The sequence below is a fragment of the Choloepus didactylus genome, chromosome 2 (genome assembly GCF_015220235.1).
Source record: "Choloepus didactylus isolate mChoDid1 chromosome 2, mChoDid1.pri, whole genome shotgun sequence".
NCBI lineage: Eukaryota > Metazoa > Chordata > Mammalia > Pilosa > Megalonychidae > Choloepus > Choloepus didactylus.
Genome location: NC_051308.1, coordinates 140,561,543 through 140,578,354, shown reverse-complemented (window position 1 = coordinate 140,578,354; position 16,812 = coordinate 140,561,543). Strand labels below are relative to the sequence as shown.

At 34.5% G+C, this 16,812-nt stretch overlaps 1 protein-coding gene across 3 annotated transcripts in view; it reads right to left on the bottom strand.

Moving 5' to 3' along the window:
* Positions 1-5,201: 5,201 nt before the first annotated feature.
* DPH5 (diphthamide biosynthesis 5) overlaps positions 5,202-16,812 on the bottom strand; it is a 46,914-nt gene continuing 35,303 nt past the window's right edge. For all 3 annotated transcript variants that reach the window (XM_037826522.1, XM_037826523.1, XM_037826525.1), the window contains exons 5-8: positions 16,638-16,758; positions 11,813-11,852; positions 10,287-10,390; positions 5,202-8,244 (exon numbers count right to left, since the gene is read on the bottom strand). In XM_037826522.1, coding sequence (XP_037682450.1) covers positions 8,015-8,244; positions 10,287-10,390; positions 11,813-11,852; positions 16,638-16,758 — 495 coding nt within the window. In that variant the 3' untranslated portion in view covers positions 5,202-8,014. The remainder of the gene's footprint in view (positions 8,245-10,286; positions 10,391-11,812; positions 11,853-16,637; positions 16,759-16,812) is intronic.

The window sequence follows — 16,812 nt, the reverse complement described above, 5'->3', positions numbered from 1 at the left end:
GCTTTATCCTCAATGTGTCTCCTGTTAAATTCCTTACATGTGGTCTACATGTCCTTCTTCCACTCCCTTTCTAGCCATTTCCATAGCTCCTAGTAAATATAGCCGTACTCCTCCCTGTTTTGTAAAAGTTGTTCAAAAGCCATCAATAAGTGACCTCCTTCCTGTCACTGCATGGGAGAACTACCGCATCTCAAACTCTAGAGAAAGAATCCATCTTTCCCACTCAAATATCTTCTCAACTATCAATTTCTATTAGAATTCCTCACAGAATTCTAAAAAATCTAAACATTGCCTTTGACACCTCCATTTCCTGAACCCACAATCACTAAGTCCCTTTCTTCCTTTAAAATCTTTTCGATTCACCTTTTCCAGGACTCTACCCAATCCTGGACTTCACTGGTAAGAGCAAATATCACTTTTGAGAACTGCGTGGCTTCCCATTTATTCCATGCCCAGCTCTAGCCCACTCCCACCCCATCCCCACTACAAAAACAATTCTGCCTTAGGCAGGAAGTACAGGAATTTCAGCTGAACCAGACTTTTGTGCAGGACCTTTTAAAACATTTCCCCTATCCTGGCTTCCTGATCAGCTTTTGTTTGCACCCTACTGCATACTGGACTTTGACCTGCCAGATCTAGAGCACCTTCCAGACTCCCTGCTTTTCCTGTGTTCTCCAGGTTTAGCCTCTGGCCAGTTTACAGTGCCCTCTTTACACCCCCTTAAAGCAGTCTCTTCTGTTTATGCTAAGGTTTAGCAAGTTATTTACTACAACACTTCACTACCCAATCTTTATCTATCTAGAGTATTTGCTTCCTTCCCCCAACAGCCACTGTGTGTTATACTGACAGACTAAGAGAGCTTCCCCATTTCCCAATCCTCTAGCTCAGGAATCTTCAGTGGCTCCCTAATGCTTATAAAGTACAAACTCCTCTCTGAACAAATTCCTCTGCAATTCCTTATCCAACCTCATTGCCCACAATGTTACAATAAGCAAATTTTTCATTAGTCCAGATCAGAGAAACAGCAAAAACAGAGGGGCAAGCAAGTCCAACAGATGTAGACAGAGTGACAGCAGTTTACTATTTTCATTCTGTACAAAAAACAGAGCACTTTAATAGTCCATTAAAACAACTTGTCAGCTCATTAAGCTCTACTTCCAAGCTTAAAAGAAAAAAAAAAAATCTACCATTAATTTCAAGTTTATCAGCATATGCTACCCACATTTAAATGTACAATTCAACTTGATCTGCTAAATTTCTATAACTAAAATGAGTAATAATGTTAACAGATAATACTCTAATGCACAGAGTAAGCAATCAAAATTTAGTGAATAAATGGATGAATTACGTTTATTAAAATGAAGCTGAACTCCTCTTTGAAAAATGGTTCTGTATGGATTGTTAAAGTCAATTGCACTTTTTAAAAAGACAGCCATCACTAAAGCCAAAGGTTTAAACACAAAACAAAATTTAAAAATTCCAGGTATTCCTTGAATATAGGCACAAAATAGTATTTTAAAAGGCTGACATTGTGTAAGTAAACAAATTCCAATTCATATCTAAGCATAGGTACAGCTTCACAGCAGTTAGAACACTACCATTTAGTTTTGCAAATACCATAATTCTAAAATTATATATAAAGTAAGGTCTGTCTTATTCTCTATCACTGTCTTCCGCCTTAGGCATTAAGTTAGATTAAAAGGCTGTTCATGGAGAACATCTTCTTGACCAAAAGGGGGATGTGAAAGGAAATGAAATAAGCTTCAGTGGCAGAGAGATTCCAAAACGAGCCGAGAGATCACTCTGGTGGGCACTCTTACGCACACTTTAGACAACCTTTTTTAGGTTCTAAAGAATTGGGGTAGCTGGTGGTGGATACCTGAAACTATTAAACTACAACCCAGAACCCATGAATCTCGAAGACAGTTGTATAAAAATGTAGCTTATGAGGGGTGACAGTGGGATTGGGAATGCCATAAGGACCAAACTCCACTTTGTCTAGTTTATGGATCGATGTGTAGAAAAGTAGGGGAAGCAAACAAACAGACAAAGGTACCTAGTGTTCTTTTTTACTTCAATTGCTCTTTTTCACTCTAATTATTATTCTTGTTATTTTTGTGTGTGTGCTAATGAAGGTGTCAGGGATTGATTTAGGTGATGAATGTACAACTATGTAATGGTACTGTAAACAATCGAAAGTACAATTTGTTTTGTATGACTGCGTGGTATGTGAATATATCTCAATAAAATGATGATTAAAAAAATAAAAAAAAAAAAAAAAAAAAAAAAAAAAAAGGCTGTTCAACTTCACAGGGATTTATCTGCCCTATATAGGCATCATACCCTTGAGCAATAATTTGTGCACAGGTCTTAATGTTTTCTATAGAACTTCAAAACAAGGCAAAGTTACTACATTTGTAGTTATAGTATTTAGAGCAGACTTCTTTTCCTCTGAATTGCTTAGTAAAAGAATGTTATGCTTTGAACTATTCAGTATTAAGCATACAGTAGCTAATTTTATGTCTTTAATGTTACTTTGCTAACCAAGTGTAAAAGATGTGGATTACTGATACCCAAAATTCTAAAAGGCCAAGTTATACTTAACATTCATCTTCTGTCACTTGTCTTCCTCCTAGGAAAACCAAGGCTCTCTAAACTAAGAGTTTTTACAAGAGAGCAATAATACCTTATACATTAATATCAAAAGGAGAGAAGCCATTATGTGGCAGCATTAAGTCCAAGAGAGAGGAAAAAATGTCTTGTCATTATATTTTAGGATATTATCATATCATATTACAAGATAAAACATGCAGTGCTAAAAAAAAAATTAAAGAAATAATGGCTAAAAAAATTTCTAAGTTTGGTGAAAGGTTCAAGAAGCTGAGAAGACCCCAAATAGGATAAATCCAAAAAATCCACAGCTGGACACATCATAATCAAACAATTCTAATCAAAATCTAGCAAGCTTTTTTGTAAATGTCAAGCAGCTCACTGTAAAATTTATGTAGAAAAGCAAAGGAACTAGAATAGCTAAAGACAATTTTGAAAAAAAGAATACAGTTAGAGGAATCACACTATCTGATTTTAACTTGTAAGATTGCTCCATATCCTGGTCAACTTTTAAGGTTGTTAGATTTTTAAAATTTTATTTCATTCTAGTGATTTTGCTAATTTTCTCAATTGTCCATTTTTATTTCATCGATTTCTGCTCTGATGTTGAAGTTAGTTCCTTCCTTCTATTTATTTTAACATGTTCATTTTCTGGCTTTCTAAGGTGGAAACTTAGATTATTGGTCTTAAACCCTTTTTTTACTGTTGTTATTGGCTTTTTTTTTTTTTTTAAGGTACAGATTTCTCTCTAAACACTGTTTTATCTGCACCCAAGTTTTCATTCAGTTAGGAATAAACGTGTTGCTTAATTTCCAAATATTCAGGACTTCTCCAGACATCTTTTTGTGAGCAATTTTTAACTTAATTACATGTGGTCAATGACCAAACATATGGTCTACATTGATGAATGTTTCATATGCACTTAAAAATGTGTATTCTACTGTTGTAGTATTCTAGCAATATCAATTTGGTCAAATGGTTAACAGTGCTCTTCAAATCTTCAATATTTTTACTTATCTACTTCTATCAGTTACTGTGCTGGTTTGAAACTGTTATGGATCCCAGAAGAACCACAATCTTTTAACCCAATTTCAGGGTGAAATCTTTTCATGGAGGTGTGGACCCTGCCCATTTGACGTGGGTCTTGATTGGTTCACTGGAGTATTTAAGAGAAGCTAAGAGCCGACACATACCCAGACGCTCACTGATGCTTGAAGATGCTTGGCGATGCAGACAAGGACGTTTGGAGATGCTAAGCTAAGGGCTGAAGCCCAGAGTTTGCCCCAGAGAAGCTAAGAGAAGACCCTCAGATGCTTAGATAGATAAACACATTGGGAGAAAGAGGCTAGGATGCACATGAGCTGAGAGAGAGGAGCGAAGGCAGAAGTCCAGAGACATTTTGGAGAAACCCATTTTGAAACACAGCCTAGGAACAGAGGACCAGCAGACACCAGCCTTGTGCCTTCCCAGATGACAGGTGTTCCAGATGCCATTGGCCTTTCTTCAGTGAAGGTATCCTCTTGTTGATACCTTAGTATGGACTCTTTTATGGCCTTAGAACTGTAAATTTGTAACCTAATAAATCCCCTTTAAAAAAGTCAATCTGTTTCTGGTATTTTGCATAATGGCAGCTCCAGCAAACCGGAACAGTTACTGAGATAAAGTTGTTAAAATCTCCAACTTTGTGGATTTTTTGTTGTTGTTGTTAGGTACCTATAGTTTTGTCCACTTTCACTTCATGTGTTTTGAAGCTCCTATTTGATGCACACACAGTTAGGACTGTTACGTGTTGACAAGCCTATTATTTTTTTCTTTATGAAAAGTTATTCTTCATCTCCAGCATACTCCTTCTAATACGATCTATTTTGTCTGCGCTTAATACAGCCACTCCAGTTTCCTGCGAGTGTACGCGTAGTTTCTATGGTCTATTTCAAACCCCCTTCCCATATCTTTTACTTTCATCCTGTCTGTGTATTTATATTTAAAGTGTATGGTATCATTTGCTATCAACATTGTTGGGCCTTTTTAAAAAAATCCGGTTGGATATCTCTTCCTTTAAGGATTTACTCCATTTACATTTAATGTAATCATCAACTTGGTTGGATTTAGGCTACCATTTTGCTATTTATTCTATTTGTCCTATTTTTTTTTAACCTTTCCTGCCTTCTTTAAGTTAATTATATATCTTTTGGTGTTCAAATGTAATCCCTTTAAAAATTTTAACCTTGCCTTTTTTTGTTTTTTTGGTAGTGGTTACCTAGGGATTATAATATGTATAATTATAACCTCAACTTATCACAGTCTACTTACTTAGTATTCTACAACTCCACATAAAATTTAATTTATAATGTATAATTCCATTTAACCCCTGCACCTTTTGCTACTGTTGACATACATTTTACATCTAAATATGTTATGCCAGAATATCAGATAATTTTCATCCTAAATTTAACAGCTGTCTCTCAAAAACATCGAGAAGAAAAAAATGGTATTTTATACTCACATACTTATTATTTGCTTCCTTGTATCTGATGTCATTTACCTTCAGCCTAAAAAATTTCCCCTTTCTTGTAGTGAAAGTCTGCTAATAACAAATTATGTTTCTCTGAAAATCGCTCTATTTCACCTTCAATTTTAAAGGCTATTTTTTTTTTTTTACTGGCTATAGAATTCTTTATTGACCAGGTTTTGTTGTTGTTGTTGTTGTTGTTTTTAATCTCTGTGCTTTTAAGTCTTTTAATGTTTTCAATGTCTTATGGCCTCTACTGTTTCTGATGATCAGTGGCCATCATTTATTGTTCCCCTCTATGTAACAGAATTTTCCTCCTTGGAGGCTTTTAAGATTTTATCTTCAGTTTTCATCCAGTTTTAACTCTGCTTGATTAGGTTTTAATTTTCTTTGTATTTATTCTGTGTAAGGTTCACTGTACTTATTGGCTCTGTAAATTGGTCTTTTCACCAAATTTGGGAAAATTTTGGCCTTCATTCATATTTTTCTGCCCTGTTTTCTCTTTTCCTCCTGGGAACCAAATTACGTATATGTCAAACTGCTTGATATTGTCCCGCACAGTACTCTAATCCTTTTTCTGTGTTCCTCAGATTGGATCATTTCTATTCATCTGTCATTTCTACTATGTTGGTAAGCCCATCCAGTGAATTCTGCATTTTAGATATTTCCACTCGGACTTTTTTGCTTGTTTTTTCCAATTCTCTGCTGAGGGTACCCACTTCTATTCACTTATTACAATCACCTTTCCTTTTCATCTTTGAACATAGTTACAATTGTTGCATTAAAATCCTTGTCTGCAAATTCCAACATGTGGCATTAAGATAACTTTCTACTGTTTAGTTTTTGTTGTTTTGTTTTGTTTTGTTTTACCATAAGCCATATTTTCCTGTTTCTTTGCATACCTCCCAATATTTTATTGTATTCTGTTCATTGCTGTTGCTATGTTATAGAGACTCATTCTGTTAGCTCACTCTGAAGCATGTTAAATTCTATCAGGGCAGTAAAATTATCAGCCAGTCAGCCTCAATTTATGAGGGCTTAAGATTTTTTTTCTTATCTCTAGTCCTGGGGCACAGTCTTTACCACTATGCATGGCCATTCTGGGGTTTTGATGGAAAACAGAAGGAACTTATCAAGTCCTAACTTGTCAGGATCCAAACTTGAATGTCTTCTCTTACAATGGAGAGTAGGAATGTCTGCTCAGCTTTTTCAGTCTTCCAGCTGTGGCTTTCCACCAGTTTCTTGGAGTCTTCTCTATGCATAAACAGTTCAGAGGTTTGCCAAGGACTTGAGGGGAAATTTTATGCAGATTGGAAGTTTCCTCTCTTTTGTGGCTCCTTCATTTCTAGGATTTCCCACTTTTGGGTTCTTCTAGCAGTCCCCAATTCCATCTTTAAACAACCTCAAGTAAGAAAGATGACGATTTTCTTCTGAGTTTGAACTGCCCCTCACCAGGCAAACTGGGGAATGCCCTAAGAGAAAAAGCCAAATAAGCATAGTCTCAGCCTGCCTTTGGTCAATTCCCACTGCCTTTTAGTTTTTTTATTTTATTTTTCCAGAATTTACAATCAGGAGAATTTCTCCATTACAAGCTATTCTGCCATTACCAGAACCAGAACTCCTTCAGTTTATCATTTTTAAATGTTTCATTTAACACCTTAAAAGAAAATAATGCAGAGCTCGTACTTAATTGTACTTGGCCCTTTACCCTTTTGTGTCCAACAGATTGAAAATGGAATGCTTATATTTATTAAAGTATCTTCTATCAAAAACGAATCTCCAGCTAATTGATGCTCCCAAGAAGTAGGGAAGTCTTTGTTCAATTTCTAAAAACTTTACTAAGCAAAGAGGTCAGATATGTTGATCAGACCATGGAAATTTTCAGTCTGACTAGTTAACTACCCCATCACAAAGCTATTTCAGTTTTGAACTGACAAAAAGTGTAAAACTCTAGTCATAAAATATAATAAATGGAGCATTATTTACAACAAATAAGAATGTGATTAGTTGCATATATTAATAGCATATTAACTGAGTTAGGTGGTATATAGAATCTTGACTAATTTATTTCTGTCTTCCAACTTTCAATTTTTAAATTTTATCTTGTAGTCAGCAAGCTTTCCATTTGACAGCTTGGATGTGAAAGATACTATTTAAAACCAAACAGCAGCTGTACATAGCTGGCTGAACATTCACAATTCAACAATTACACAACTTCCAAAATATAGAAGAATATGAGCCACATAAATAGGATGTAAGCTAAACAAGACAAGCTAATTCAGAAGGGTGTCATTTTGTGGCATGTGCTCTGTTAAGCTTTAAGTAAGTATGACTGCTGGGTGGAAAGTTACTCTTCCCACCTCTGTTTATATGCACTAATACTAAACACTATCAGGACAACTAGCTTGCAGTCAGGACACCTTTTTTAAGAAAGAAGAGAATGATTAAAAAAAAAAAAAAAGAATGTGAATTGTTACCAATCTTTTATTTGCTTTCCTGGCCACTCCTGACATTTCTTACCTCTTAAAACTGAAGCTTTTTGTTAAATCAAAGTAATTCACATTCCAGTTACCTCTCAAAGTTACACTCTGTAACTACAAGCAAACCCCTCGAATAAACTGACTCCAAAGGTGAAAATGCTTTTAAAATAACTGCCTCTGGACATCCAAGCACCACATGTGTATATACTGAAAAGTTGCCAAAATAGCAGCAATAACTGATGATATCATAGAGGAAAAATTCATTGCCAAAGGAAATCAAACATTGTTGAGTCATAGTCTTTCTTCTTAGGTACTTGTTTTATACTTATTACATAAACCAAAAGACTTGTTTAATTAGTTATACAAATATGTGTATGAGTATATATGACTGAAATTAATAGACAATAGAAAATATCTATGTATAGAGTCTATCAACGCTTTGGGGTTCTGAACTATCTTCTGATATGGAAAATAGACTTAGCATCTCTATCTCCAGAGGATGCATGCTGCCTCCTGTGATAATCAAGGAATGTAAAGGTCTTCCCAAGTCCACAGTACACATTTGCTGTAAGGTGCCTGCTGCAATTTTCTGGTCCTCAGCACCAACTCTGGCTAGGCCAACACAGAGTGTCTCCTCAGTGATTGCTGATTGATTAAAAAAAAAAAAAAAAAAAAAAGATACTGATATTCAATTCAGCAAATGAGTCATCCTGTACAACATTGAAACAAACATTAGTACCAAGAGTCCATTTAGAGATGCCCTAAATATCTCAAATCTCCTCATTCATTATGGACCGATTATCCAAAGACTTATCTAAGGGTTTTCTTATTTTTGCACTACCTGGCATATAAAGTAGCACTTCCCAATTCTATCCTTTCAGACTCCCAAAGGCTTACCCTAGTTTAAGTTTTTTAGAATTTGATAAACAATTAGCTTTATCTATACCCTTTACAATTGCAAAGCATTTGTCTTTCGATTATGAGTGAACAAAGTACAATACTTATGTTTTTAATAAATTGCTTAGGATACAGTCATACTGACTAAGATATACTAGAAAAAAACAATGGATTATGAGATAAATACATAGATCTGAATTTAGGAATACTCTTGTCTCTTAAATGATGGGTATGAGGGCTAATAATGGATATGAAAGTACTTAGTAAACTATAAAGCTCTTAACAAATAATATGGCATTATTTAAAAGTTCAAAATATCCAACTTCAGTAACCTTTACTATTACTCATTCTGGTGCTGTAGCTGAAAGGCGGATCCTTTAATGGTTTTGTTATTTAGTTGGAAAAGTTGTCCTAATTGAAAAATGATCAAAATGGGCAAATGATTTTTATTGAGAACAAGAAGGCATGCAGCGAACCCTTTACAAACTTTGGATACAGAATACTCTTGCAGACTATCTGTAATCATGACAATAAGGAGAACTACTAATGATAATAAACTAAGCAATGGTCACTTAAGAATGTCTTAATGTATCTCCTGATCTATCTGCTTATGTATCAGGGGATGGGTGCTCAAAGGCATCAGCACCTTATAAAAGAAAATGACAGGTTCATTTAATAACCTCTCAATAAAGATTGACTGACACTTTATTATATACCACACACTGTGTCTAGATATTAGGAATATAAGGATAAATTATCATGTCTTTACCCTGAAGAAAACTATTAACTGGTATCAGTGTTGAGAATGGGCATAAGTTGAATAAATACATTTTTGCAGGACAGATTTTACCACAGATTAGGGCCAAATGGAAGTTCTATGTCTTACCAAGATATTTATACTTTAACATATGATTTACATCAAATCTGATTTACAGATGTTTTGTGAAAAATCTGTAATGGTGTTAATTTTACCAGAAAGAACTCTATTATTTTCTTTCAGTATAACTTGCAGCTTATGGGGTTTAAATTAAAGTTGGAAAAAACGACAAGAAAAAGTGCAATGCAAAAACAGACTCTTGCTTTGGTGGCCTTGGTGCTGGTATATGTCAGAGTGTGTCAGAGATTATATCAATAGGGGGATATATGAGAGCACTTACAGGGTCTTTAATTTTATTTTTATACTTTATTTTATTACTTACATTTTTTATTTTAAGATTTTTTTAAATTAGAGAAGTAGTAAATTTACAGAAAAATCATGCAGAAAATACAGTTCCCATGTAACCCCCTTACTATTAACACTTTATATTAGTGTGGTACCTTTTTTTTAACTGATAAAAGAATATTACAATTGTACCATAAACTACAGTCTACAATTAACATTAGGGTTCACTGTTTGGGTTGTACAGTCCTGTATATGAATTATTTATAATAAAACAAGCAGGCATGCAGGGAACTTGGTACAAGCTTTGCATATAGAACATGACTGCAGACTATTTGTAATCATGACTGTAAGAAGGCCTACTAATGAGAATAAAATAAGCAATGGTCAATCAAGAATCCCTTTTTTAAAAACTTTTATTCTTGTAACCTAAAATTTCCCTTTTTAACCCATTCAAATATATAATTCAGTGGTGTTAATTATATTTAAAGTGTTACACTACTATCACCACCATCCATTACCAAAACTTTTTAATCATCCCAAACAGAAACTGTACCAAATTAGCATTAACTCCCCATTCCCTAATCCCACCCTGGCCCCCAGTAATCTGTCCTTATAGGGTCTTGAGTACCTGGTTCTTCTCCTCGTATTCTGTGATTCTGAACAATCTCCAGAAGCTGTTGAGCTGCTCGATTCACACTCATATACTGAGGAGGTTCATAGATCTTCCTTCCCCTGTAATATTTAAGTAGATGCCAGTGTTCTTAGCCATGAATTACATAATAAGTTATTAATGCAAGTACTCCCCTTGGTATACTCAAGCACCACAGTCATCATTCTGTTTGAAGCTTTCATGTGATACCTACTTTAAATACAAACTAAATCATGGTTGGAGTGATTAAGATTTTTCACTGTTTTAGTTAAACTGCCCTCTGATCTCACTAAGAAAAAGTTAACAATTTACAGATAGATGTCAAAATCAAAGTTACTTTTACTCAAAACGATGTCTTGGGCCAAAATAATTTAAAAATAAGTGGCAACAGAGTCTATAATCTACTATAATCAGGTTATATATGGTTCATTTTTATTACCATGTTTAAGCCACATATTCTCTTTTTGGTTCTTCCTCTAAGAAAATAAACTAAATGTGTAAAGATCTGAAAATCTTGAATGGTAAGATCCATCTACTTCTATGTGCTGCAAAAGCTTACCAGGTGTGCCCAATGGTCATAATAACAAAAACATAGCTATTTCAGCCTACAAAAGTTTACATACAGTATTTTTCTGATTCTCAAAATACATCTATAAGTCACCAGTAGCCAATAGAAATATGAGCATCATACATAATTTAAAATGTTCTAGTTAGCCACATTAACGAAATTTTTTTAAATATGAGATTACTTTTAATATTACTTTATTTAATCCAACATATCCAAATATTATATTTCTACACTTATTCATATAAAGATTGAGATGTTTTAAGTATTTTTTGTAATAAGTCTTTGAAATCTGAGGTGTATTTTATACTTATAGCACATCTTAATTCAGATGTAAAATTTTCATTGGAAATACTTGATCTGTATTTAGATTTCATAAAATTTATTGTTTTGTAGATTCACATGTTAAAGTTGTCTTAAACATACTTAAAGTTTTCCAATAACTCAGTTGAGTATCATTATTAGTAAAATTAAAACTTCAGTGCTTCAGTCACATTAGTCACATTTCAAATATTCAATAGCCACATCTGGGCAGTGACTGCATCATCAGACACTGTACCACTCTAAACAGGATTATTTCTCTTTTATATACGAGAACAACAAGGCTCAGAGATGGAAGTGACTTGCCCAAGAGCACAAAACTAGTGGCAGACTTGAGACTCAAACTCATGTCTTCTGACTACCAATTAACCAATTCGTTCCACAAATATTTATTGAGAGCCTATTAGGTGCCAACCACACCTCTAAGTGTTGGCTTTATGAAATCTATTGCTATTTACATTCTATTGCACTGCTTACCATTTCACAGAATAATTGTTTAATTTTTAACTGTTAATGAAAGGTGATTTTCAACAATCCTTAAAACTCATGTTAAGTAGAATTTAAAAGAATTCTTCAAGAAATTAAAATAGATATAAGCATTCTCAGAATAAGAACTTACTTGATTAAATTTTCCAAAGACTGTTCCTTTACTTTGATGTCTGTAGAAAACGAAAAATATTTCCCTTTAGATTTGATTTTGTACTGTTCCAAAATTCAATGTATAAACTACAGTTAAAAGCCACCTTAATATTTGGGTCTCCAAAATGTTCATCTAAGGTACTCTCTTATGGAAATATAAAGAAGAATGAAAGCTTGTGGTTGTACAAAGGTCACTAGCTTGGCCCTAAGACCATCGTGAAGGATCTAATTTCCTCTTGGAAAAGAAGACAGACAAATGAATTAGACGAATACTGGCATATACCCTAACAACTAATCAAAATTTTTTATTTCATTTCTACTAGCTGGTAACTACATAGGCCCAATTGAAAACTCCTGTCATGTTCATATTCTTCTCTATTATTCAGGTACCTGAATATAAGCTTCAATGGATATAAAATAAATAGAAAAAATTCTTACTAAATTTTTAAGAGATTTTGCTTCTTTATGTGTGGTAACATATCAGAGTTGTGAATAAACATTTTTAAGACCAAATATTCATATTTTTAACAGGTATTTACCAAGTGTCAACTGTGGGTTGGATACCATGCCAGATATGGAGCACACAACAGGGACCAGAACAGACACAATCCCTGCTCTCATGAAACTTGACAGTCCAAGCATTACAAATATTAGATTCTTTACACCTTTTAATCACTGGTGGTGAGAGAACTATTTGGTAAAAGGTAAAAAAGCAGAACCACTCTACACTTTAACAGGAACTCAATACACAACAGCAAGGGCAACAGCTGCTTCCTGTTTTATATGCTGAAAACAAAATGGTTCAGCCAAAGTTTGTTTTTGCAAAAATAAATATAGTGTAACTGAGAGGTCTTCTTTTTGATAGGCTCCTGAAGACATTCTAAGTGATTATGATAGTTTTTCTTATAAAAGATACTAAGAGTTAGCATGGAAAGAATAGCAGAGATTTATCTCATATGTATTTCTAAATGTTCTTGGGACCAGTGGTGACAAGTATTTTTCAGGTTCAAAGTATCATTAATTATTTAATATTCCTATTTGTTTGGCACATATGGGGAAAATCCTGCATATCTGTTACCGATAATGTGGACTGCAGACAATTAATGGCGTAACTCAACTTTAAATGATATTTCTATAAAATGTTTTAAACACATTAATTCTGAAATGTTACTTGTGATAATAAGGTTTTTAATTTAACATTTTCAAGGTATGTGTGGTTTATTTTGTTTTGTTTTTTAACTTTTTCAGTGATACACTCTACAGAATCTGATATTAAAAATGAATGTTGGGGAGAATTTTTACAGGCATAAGACTGCATTAGTGATTTAGTCTCATATCTTCAACCAGACCAGTCTTAATACTTACTCCTTATCTTCACAGAGGCCATAATTATTCCCCCCTCTCTACTTCTACTTGCTAGACTGTAAGCTTCTAGAAGCTCCTATTCATCTTAATATCCCCAGGACCTAGCAAAATGCAAAGCACCCATTAGATCTCCATGTCTACTGAATAAATTTGGTTGTGTGGCTCTCTAACACTCAATTCAACAACTCTTCTTAATCTATCCACTTTTAGCTTTGTTGACCCCCCCTCAAATGCTCTGTTCTTTGAAAATCTATGCAATGAATGCTACTTTTTATCAATCTCTAATTACATTATATACCTTAGTCTCGTCTTGCCAAATAAATTTTAAATTCTCTGTGGTTTCCTACCATGGATTTAATCTCAATAATCCCTACAGGGATGGGTCCAAAGCAGACATTCAATAAATACATGCTAAATTAAATGATGAGAATTCCAGATGATAAAATGATGAGATTGACGGTTGAGGATTTAAAATCATGATATCCTATACTTCACGCCCTGTTCCTGCTTTTGTTAATGGAGCAAGGAAGACAAATTGTTTAGCCTTGTTTGTCTTTTCCCAGGAAAGCCAGGAAAAGAGGCAGCTCATAGAGTGCATAAGAGCCAAAGTTCTGGTTTGTCCTTCCTGCTTCGCCATACAATAGAACTTGTTTTTTAAACTTTCATGTGTGTAACATATTAGTTCCAAACCAGATTTCAAACACCTGAAAGCAGGATCCATGTCTAATACTATCCCAAACAGACCTAACTCCACATTAGGCATACGGCCAGCACTCAATAAATATCTGTAAACTGATTTTCTACATGCCTTTCCAAAGCTTCCCAAAAGATAAAGGCTGCTCTACCCATTCATTCCCCACCTCCCCACCCCATTTTTTATGGAACTATGGGGAGATTATCAGGTAGCCTGCCTCTTATACTTTTCTCTCCCTATTCTGTTTTAAAAGCCCTCAGTCCTGTTGTAAATCACAGGCACACACACACCCACACCCACACACGGATACAAAGATATGGGACCTCCAAGGAATATCCATTTTTTTCATCCCACAGGTTTATGTTCCACTTCTTCCTTTAACAGAAGTCCTTTTAACAGCTGTCCTTCCCCCTATCATTGTACTCTGACCTAACCATTGCTTGTCTTAACTGGTTCTAAGTTAGGGAAGACAAGATGGATATATCTGATGGCACATTCAACAATAACTAACAAGTACCTTAGAATGTGTGTAGGGACAACCAAAAAGTAAGAACTGGTCTCTTTCCACATGAAAAATCCAAGGACAAAACTACAAACCAAAATAAATAAATAAATAATAAAGTACATAAATTGCACTGACAACAAGCTGAAGTAAGAAAACATATTACAGCAGCTAATGGTGGGATACAGGCACATAAGCCAAAAAATATTAGACAATTAGTCATGGCCTGGGGAGATAAGATCTAGAATTAGCTAGGTATCACTGTGAATGGAATAAAAGAAATGTGTTCTAGTTGGAAGTGAAAAAAAAACACAGCAAGAGTTAAAGATTTCCTGTACCAGTGAATAGTAAGATGTCTGAGAAAATCAACTAAAAGACATTTCAACCAACTAATTTCTATAATTATTTATTGAGCTGCTACACTGTGCTGGACTCTAGTAGAAATTAGGAGAGAACAATGTTCTTATGAAACAGGGTAGAAAACAAGATAATAACAAAATCATTAAGATGGTTGGTAAGACTGAAAAAATAATACAAGGTAATGGGAAAGAGTCACTGGAGGGATTTAGGATATACTGTATCTGATTAGATAAAATTTCACTCTAAATATGGAGTCAGCAAACTTTTTCCATAAAAGGCCAGACAGAAAATATTTTAGATTCTGTGTGCCATAAAATTACTCACTGCTGCCATTGTAGCACAAAAGCAGCCACAGACAATACATAAATGAGCATGGCTGTGTTTCAACAAAACTTTACTTACAAAAACAGGCAGTATTTTTTATTCAATTTGTGGGCCCTAGTTTGCAAACCCTTGCACGAGATAATAATTTCCAATTTCTGCCCCTTAAGAAATGCCAACCATTAGTAAAACTGAATTATAATATTTTCTATTAAGAGAGAGAGATCTTGACTGGGGCTCAGATAATGCATAAATTACATATTATTGAATAATAGAGATCTGGCTATATTAAGCAAATAATCCAAAAATTTTTGGCAAACAGGAGTCTAATTTTCTGAATATCGGAGGTACTAATCATGGGTTCACTCTCTGCCCAGAAGCTGTGCAATCTGATTTTAGGTATCACTAAAATAGTTCTATTAAAAATGTGATCCGAGTACTAATTTAGCATGGGAGCTTTTGTTATTGCCAATTGATGAAATAACTAAGGAATGAGAGTGTTTAGAAACATTTGTAGTAATTTTGACATTGACACAAAGGATTAGAAATTTAAAAAACATACAAAAAAAAATACAAAACTTGTTCTTCACCACAAGTAATTTGAGAAGCACTGCTGTGAACAACTTGTTGAAGCCAGAAGGCTTATTCCTATTTGATAAATATGAAGGCAACGGTTAAGGAATGTTCACAATATTTTCCAACTCGTAAGTAACAGCACTGAGGTTGGTCTTCTGATTTCAAGTGTAAGTATCTTTTCAAAGTTATTAAAGATCAATTAGCTCTGGTCTGCTCTTCAGCCACAGATTAAAGCTTTCATACCAGTACTACAACATATGTTGCTAGAACAGAAACTGGCTAGCAAAGGTGAATCAGTACAATTCCAGTGCTTCTAATGGAAAATGAAATGTATGCCCTTTTAAAGCTCTATCAGTACCATCATATTGGTATATATAGAGAAACAGTGATGCTGGCTATTTCCTTCATAGACAGGAAAGAGGATCTGGGCAGCCTGGTACAGTGAAAAGAGCTGTGAATAACAGCTACCTAGATTCTAACCAGCTTTGCCAACAATTAGCTGGGTGACTTTGGGAAAATGATTTAATGTCTCTGAGTATCAATTTCTTCATCTGTAACACTGATTTGAATAAGACGATCTCCAGAGTCTCCTTCAGATCTATCATCCTATGATTCTGATAGCATCAGTACTATAGTAGCCAAAGACCATTCATAGGAACACACCAGATGAAGTCTGGCACAGAATAAATGCTCAATACAAGTCTGTTGAATTGCAGTAAACTGAGAAGAACAGGACTTGAGGGAAAATGGGTAAGATACGCGATGCTGGAAAAGATCTATTAGAACATAAGGGGGGCATCATGAGCTGTAGTGTGTGTGTGGCACAGCCATGCTGTATGCAGAAAAGAAGATGCATGTGTCCCTGAGAGTACTGGAAAGAATGTAGCGTTCCCAGAATGGCTAGATTTGTCCTTTCTTACCTCCACTGAAATGAGAACAATATGACAACACCATAGTGTGACTTCAGGGAAACTCCAAATCTCTTACCTAGTAAGCATAATGTGTGCATGCCATTTTGTCTGTTCTTCTTCACTTTGTCAAAGAAACTTTCTGGTCTCCAAGTGTCTGTCCAAAAAACAATAGAAACTGTCTCTCCAAAATTATATAACTAGAAAAAAATAAAAAAATTAATTAATAATGGAACAATTCACTAACTACTATT